The 7,848-nt window shown below is 46.5% G+C and overlaps 1 protein-coding gene across 1 annotated transcript in view; it reads right to left on the bottom strand.

The window, feature by feature from the left end:
- dact3a (dishevelled-binding antagonist of beta-catenin 3a) overlaps positions 1 to 7,309 on the bottom strand; it is a 19,684-nt gene extending 12,375 nt beyond the window's left edge. Inside the window, exons 1-2 of the mRNA XM_079804359.1 lie at positions 6,940 to 7,309; positions 268 to 376 (exon numbers count right to left, since the gene is read on the bottom strand). Coding sequence (XP_079660485.1) covers positions 268 to 376; positions 6,940 to 7,146 — 316 coding nt within the window. The 5' untranslated portion in view covers positions 7,147 to 7,309. The remainder of the gene's footprint in view (positions 1 to 267; positions 377 to 6,939) is intronic.
- Positions 7,310 to 7,848: the final 539 nt, after the last annotated feature.

Below are 7,848 nucleotides of genomic sequence, written 5' to 3'. Positions count from 1 at the left end.
GGGTTTGGCGGTTGACTCGCCTGACTGCATTGTGCCAAGTGTAAAGTTTGGTGGAGGGGGGATTATGGGTTGGGGTTGTTTTTCAGGGGTTAGTTCCAGTGAAAGGAACTCCCAAGACATTTTGGACAATTTCATGCTCCCAACTTTGTGGGAACAGTTTGGATGAGCGAGTTTGGTGTGGAGGAAATCAATGGGATTTTTACTGTCCCTCAGACCACAGAATGACCCCAGTGACCAATCACAATCCAGCATTAGTGAGCGTTGTACCTGAGGCGGGTCGAGTGTCTCTGGCATCAGTAAGAGCCTCGCTGTCGGCGTCCATCTTCAGCTCTCCAACCTGATGCTGCAGGAGCTTCATCAGACTCCACGAGGCCTCCTGAAACACACACACACACACACACACACACACATTTAACCCTCTGGGGTTCTTCGGGTTCCTTCTGACCCAAATTATTATTTATTTTTTTCATTGGAATGGTCCGAAACTTGGTGACTTTATTAGTACTTGGTGTATGAACACCCAAAAAAATTGCGGACAGGATTTGAAAAGTCTAAGTGGTCGTAAAAAAAATAGTCACACTCATGACCTTCTGGTCAAAAATGACCCCCATAGGAAATGAATGGGAAATTGGCAAAAATATGAAAATATTTTTGTCCTTTTTTTCTGCATCCTGGCTGATTTGTAGATTGTATGCACAAAAAAACTCAGTATTTTCATATTTTTGCTAATTTCCCATTCATTTCCTATGGGGGTCATTTTTGACCCGGAGGTCCTGAGTGTGACCCATAAATGAAGAACCTCAAAGGGTTAACAGGGCCTTACACAACCTTCAGCCAATCACAGTAAGCCTCTGGTCACGGGATGTTTAGGATGAGACGGTCTCTATATAAACCCAAGGCATTCTGGGTCGTCTGTGTCCAGTGCTCATGTGAGCGTCAGCATTATTAAACTCAGATGAATTGGATTCTGGGAAAGTTCCGCGTCTAATTCACTGTGACCATCCACATCAACAAAACCAGCCGCTTGGACCAGAATGCACTAAATTAAGAGTCTTATGATGTCATAGACATGTACAGTAACACAAACCGTTTTGCCAAGTGTAAAGTTTGGTGGAGGGGGGATTATGGGTTGGGGTTGTTTTTCAGGGGTTAGTTCCAGTGAAAGGAACTCCCAAGACATTTTGGACAATTTCATGCTCCCAACTTTGTGGGATCAGTTTGGGGACGGCCCTCACAGAGCGGGGTCAGCGCATGCTGAGGGTCACAGAGCGGGGTCAGCGCATGCTGAGGGTCACAGAGCGGGGTCAGCGCACGCTGAGGGTCACAGAGCGGGGTCAGCGCACGCTGAGGGTCACAGAGCGGGGTCAGCGCACGCTGAGGGTCACAGAGCGGGGTCAGCGCACGCTGAGGGTCACAGAGCGGGGTCAGCGCACGCTGAGGGTCACAGAGCGGGGTCAGCGCACGCTGAGGGTCACAGAGCGGTGTCAGCGCACGCTGAGGGTCACAGAGCGAGGTCAGCGCACGCTGAGGGTCACAGAGCGGGGTCAGCACATGCTGAGGGTCACAGAGCGGGGTCAGCGCACGCTGAGGGTCACAGAGCGAGGTCAGCGCACGCTGAGGGTCACAGAGCGGGGTCAGCGCATGCTGAGAGTCACAGAGCGGGGTCAGCTCATGCTGAGGGTCACAGAGCGGGGTCAGCGCATGCTGAGGGTCACAGAGCGAGGTCAGCGCATACTGAGGGTCACAGAGCGGGGTCAGCGCATGCTGAGGGTCACAGAGCGGGGTCAGCTCATGCTGAGGGTCACAGAGCGGGGTCAGCTCATGCTGAGGGTCACAGAGCGGGGTCAGCGCACGCTGAGGGTCACAGAGCGGGGTCAGCGCACGCTGAGGGTCACAGAGCGGGGTCAGCGCATGCTGAGGGTCACAGAGCGGGGTCAGCTCATGCTGAGGGTCACAGAGCGGGGTCAGCGCACGCTGAGGGTCACAGAGCGGGGTCAGCGCATGCTGAGGGTCACAGAGCGGGGTCAGCGCATGCTGAGGGTCACAGAGCGGGGTCAGCTCATGCTGAGGGTCACAGAGCGGGGTCAGCTCATGCTGAGGGTCACAGAGCGGGGTCAGCGCACGCTGAGGGTCACAGAGCGGGGTCAGCGCACGCTGAGGGTCACAGAGCGGGGTCAGCGCACGCTGAGGGTCACAGAGCGGGGTCAGCTCACGCTGAGGGTCACAGAGCGGGGTCAGCTCATGCTGAGGGTCACAGAGCGGGGTCAGCGCACGCTGAGGGTCACAGAGCGGGGTCAGCGCACGCTGAGGGTCACAGAGCGGGGTCAGCGCACGCTGAGGGTCACAGAGCGGGGTCAGCGCACGCTGAGGGTCACAGAGCGGGGTCAGCGCACGCTGAGGGTCACAGAGCGGGGTCAGCGCACGCTGAGGGTCACAGAGCGGGGTCAGCGCACGCTGAGGGTCACAGAGCGAGGTCAGCGCACGCTGAGGGTCACAGAGCGGGGTCAGCACATGCTGAGGGTCACAGAGCGGGGTCAGCGCACGCTGAGGGTCACAGAGCGAGGTCAGCGCACGCTGAGGGTCACAGAGCGGGGTCAGCACATGCTGAGGGTCACAGAGCGAGGTCAGCGCACGCTGAGGGTCACAGAGCGGGGTCAGCGCATGCTGAGGGTCACAGAGCGGGGTCAGCGCATGCTGAGGGTCACAGAGCGGGGTCAGCGCATGCTGAGGGTCACAGAGCAGGGTCAGCGCATGCTGAGGGTCACAGAGCGGGGTCAGCGCATGCTGAGGGTCACAGAGCGGGGTCAGCGCATGCTGAGGGTCACAGAGCGGGGTCAGCGCATGCTGAGGGTCACAGAGTGGGGTCAGCACATGCTGAGGGTCACAGAGCGGGGTCAGCGCACGCTGAGGGTCACAGAGCGGGGTCAGCGCATGCTGAGGGTCACAGAGCGGGGTCAGCGCACGCTGAGGGTCACAGAGCGGGGTCAGCGCATGCTGAGGGTCACAGAGCGGGGTCAGCGCATGCTGAGGGTCACAGAGCAGGGTCAGCGCATGCTGAGGGTCAGAGAGCGGGGTCAGCGCACACAGCACACCCTAAACATGATGTCATGACGAGTTCTTAAGAAACATGTGACGAGCAGATCCAATCAGGGCAGGAGTGTGGTGTGAGGGCGAAAGCTGACCACTGTGTGTGTGTGTGTGTGTTTTGGGGGAAGTGTTTACAGGTCAGATGTCAGCAGTGTGTGTGTGTGTGTTTACTAATGGCTCCTGGGTCCCCAAATAAGATCATGCACTGAGGCTGTTAGCTTAACCGGATGAAGTGCACACCCGTCGTCATGGAAACCGCATGACATTATCAATCTGATAATCGCATTTCACCATCAATTATTCATATTGATCGCTTTACACAAGGAAACAATCACGCTGAAGGTTGACACACACACACACACACATTCTCTCTCTGCGCTCCTTCTGATCAATAACACACATCACAGGCGATATTTGCCGCTTTAAATTCATTTCCAGGGACATTTTACCATTATAATCTTATTAAATGTACGTGTCATCTTTTGTCAATATCTTAATTGCACTGGGGACGATTCCGATATTCACTTGCCCTCTTGCCATTAAAATATTGAGTGTTTTGATCATGTTTTAAACCCCACACATGAGCTTATGATCTCAGATGAACAACAGAAGACACACAACAGAAGACACACAACAGAAGACACACAACAGAGAAGACACACAACAGAAGACACACAACAGAAGACACACAACAGAAGACACACAACAGAAGACACACAACAGAGAAGACACACAACAGAGAAGACACACAACAGAAGACACACAACAGAAGACACACAACAGAGAAGACACACAACAGAAGACACACAACAGAAGACACACAACAGAAGACACACAACAGAAGATACACAACAGAAGACACACAACAGAGAAGACACACAACAGAAGACACACAACAGAAGACACACAACAGAAGACACACAACAGAGAAGACACACAACAGAGAAGACACACAACAGAAGACACACAACAGAAGATACACAACAGAAGACACAAAACAGAAGATACACAACAGAAGACACACAACAGAAGACACACACATGACGTAAACTGGGCTCTTCGAGGAGTTTAATGTTCAATAACTGCATATTCTTCACTGTATACATTAAATACATATATTATCATTACACTGAGACGTAGCTCTACTGTACAACATTAATCCTGTCACAAATACTGTTAAACTGAACTGTGTGTGTGTGTGTGTGTGTGTGTGATATGCTCATGAAATGACTGGAGATGGTTCATGTCCTCATATAATGAGTCGGCAGAGGCTGAAAAACACCACGAGATTCAGTGTCTGTGTGTGTGTGTGTGTGAGAGAGAGAGAGAGAGAGTGAGTGAGTGTGTGTGTGAGAGAGTGTGAGTGAGTGTGTGTGTGAGAGAGTGTGTGTGTGAGAGAGAGAGAGAGTGTGTGTGAGAGAGAGTGAGTGAGTGTGTGTGTGAGAGAGTGTGAGTGAGTGTGTGTGTGAGAGAGTGTGTGTGTGAGAGAGAGTGAGTGAGTGTGTGTGTGAGAGAGTGAGTGTGTGTGTGTGAGAGACAGAGTTTGTGTGAGTGTCTGTGTGAAAGTGTGTCTGTTTGTGTGTGTGTGAGAGAGAGAGTGTGTGTGAGTGAGAGTGTGAGTGAGAGTGTGTGTGTGTGTGTGTGTGTGAGAGAGTGTGTGTGTGAGAGAGAGTGTGTGTGAGTGAGTGTGTATCTGTTAATATGCTAAGATTATTAAATGCATTGGAAGTATTTATAAGTATTAATAACTAATGTTAAATTAAACCTTTTTAAAGTGTTACCATTTTATCTGAATGACAACTATAATCATATTGATCTGTTTATTTATTTATGTATTAAAAATCAGCAACAAAAGCTGAAACATCAATGAAATATAATAGAAAACTCTGAGCTGTCAAAGAGAAATCAGTGACATTTACAGTAGAAATCAATAGTGAAATATTACAGTTTTTTATTAATTGCACACAATTTCTGAAACTATGGCGCACACACACTCTCACACACACACTCTCACACACAACACGTCACACATCTCTTGCAAAATCAAACTCTACACACAAATCAAATGATGCCACATACACACCAAACACACACGTACACTATATATACACCAATCAGGCATAACATTATGACCTAATACTGTGTTGGTCCCCAGACCCGTCTCTGATGGACTCCTCTAGACCCCTGAAGGTGTGCTGTGGTATCCGGCACCAAGATGTTAGCAGCAGATCCTTTAAGTCCTGTAATTTGCGAGGCGGAGCCTCCATGGATCGGACTTGTTTGTCCAGCTCATCCCACAGATGCTCGATTGGATTGAGATCCCATCCCATCCCATTTCCTGCTTCTAACACATCAACTCTGAGGATGAAATGTTCACTTGCTGCCTAATATATCCCACCCACTAACAGATCATCAGTGTTATTCACCGGTCATAATGTTAAGCCTGATCTTTAGCTGAATAATGACTCTATTGTCTTCATGGCTGTGATCTGGACGGTATGAAGCGCTGATGAAACACGGATCACGATTAGAGAAGCTCCACTGCAATTTAACCTTTTCTCCTCTTCTATTATTCACACACACTCCACTCGTTTCAACACCGCAATTAATTCTTCACTGAATTCTGAAGCGGCAGGAGAAAGATGAGCCCGTTAATTACAGCCAATCAGAGCGCGAGACCACCAGCACACACACACACACTTGTGTTTATACAACACACACACACACACTGACAGATGAAATGAGGGTAGTGTGTGTGAAGTGTTTCCGGCTGTTGTCTTGCGTCAGATTGCTGTCAGCGCTGGTGCCAAGAATAAACACTGATTGTGTGTGTGTGTGTGTGTGTGTGTGTGTGTTGTCTTCAGATCCAGAACCCTCATCAAACACCATCAGGTCAAACTGGTCACAAAAGTCCAGGAATGCAAAACAATACAGGAAGAAAACGGGTAACACGGTCCAATTAGTTAAAGTTAATTCATGTATTAGTTACAGTATCTTTCATATCAGCTCAGGTCCATTAAATAATATTAACAGATACGACTTAATTCGATTTTAATAGTGAACATTAGTACATGTTAAAATAAATTAAGATTAATAAACACTTAATTTAACGTATTATAATTAACTAATGTTAACAAATAGAACCTTACTGTAATGATTACTGAAGAGCAAGTCATGTGAAAGATAACAAAGCACTTTCTGTGGCGCAAAGCTATGTAATAAATCTATGAAATCAATAAATCCCAAATATGTTAGTCTGTGGGACAATAGATCACTGAGGAAAAATGAAGATGTTTCTCTGAGGAATGGCCGTTATTCTCATATTCTGCTCGTGATGTACACTCTGAGGGACAAAAACAACTATTTCACGAATGATCATGAATATGTTCTGCTTTATTGTAGAGAAACTCATAACACTATTATTAATAAGTTGTAAATATAACAAAGACTAACTTATACTCTTAAAAATGTGGGCTGTTAACGGTCAAAAATGAACAACCGTTAGTTTAAAAATTAAAATTTAAACCCCAACGGCTGCTTGTCCATATTTGACCGTTGAAACAAACTGCCATTTTTATAGTTTTCTGGAGTGTGTTTTAACGGAAAAAAAATATATTATTCAAATATAATTCTTTTCTACTTTTTATCTGTAAAATGTCTGAGTGAAAACGTTTTTTCAGTGTAGGAGAACACCGCAAAACTACTAAAACAAAAACGATTAAACAATCTGAGAGAAGATTCCTTATGTAAAACATCTTCCTCGCGCATTTAATTAATTAAACTGATTCTTCAAGTAGTTTTAAAGTTTTGACATGTATGTAAGCGATAAAGACAGCCGTGAAGAAGCCTTACCGGCGGGGACCTCGGGTTCGAGTCGTCGTGCGGCCGCGCGGGACTCTCCGGTCCCGGTTCGGGTGTGTGGAGCGCGAGCGCGCTGATGATCAACGCCTCGTGCCGCCGCTTGAGCAGCTCGAGCTCGCAGATTCCCGCCAGACTGAGCTCGAGCCGCTGCTTCTGTCTGCCGCGCTCCGCCGCCGCCAGCGAGAACAAACGGAACATTTTTAACGACTCCTTCACCGCAAACACATCTAAAGACGAGGGAAACCGCGCACTTGACGTCACACTTCACCGACAGCCGTTTTTAATGAAGTAAATGTGGCATCCATGATCAAATCCTGTCAGTTTGAGAGAGTTAACGGTTCCTCTCCTCCTCACGAGCTGCGGCGGGATTCCAGTCTCACAGCTGTCAAGAGCTCATTAACATATTCTGCGCTCACGCTTTTCATTGGCTACAGATTTTCTCCGCAAATTAATATTTTAATAGCCCCGCCCCCTAACCGACAGTAATATATATATATATATATATATATATATATATATATATATATATATATATATATATATATATATATATATATATATATATATATATAAATATAACATACATTATTATTATTATTTATTATCGTATATTATCATCATTTATATTAATACATATATAAATAAATTTGGGAATAAATACATGTGGGAATAAAAAAAATTGAAAAAAGTGAATGAGCAAGTAAAAGTTAAAAAATAAAAATAAACAGAGAAAACAGCTATGAAAAATTAATACAACAATAAAATCAGGAATATATTTAATTAAAAAATAATTATATTTGTTTTATCAAGCCGTGTATTCCTTTATTTATTTTCCTATTATTTATTTATTTATTCTGGTTTGGAAGGAAAGTAATAGATGCCAGATACTGATATTAAAAA

The sequence above is a fragment of the Gobio gobio genome, assembly GCF_949357685.1.
Source record: "Gobio gobio genome assembly, chromosome: 22".
Taxonomy (NCBI): domain Eukaryota; kingdom Metazoa; phylum Chordata; class Actinopteri; order Cypriniformes; family Gobionidae; genus Gobio; species Gobio gobio.
This window is presented reverse-complemented; position numbering and strand designations above follow the sequence as displayed.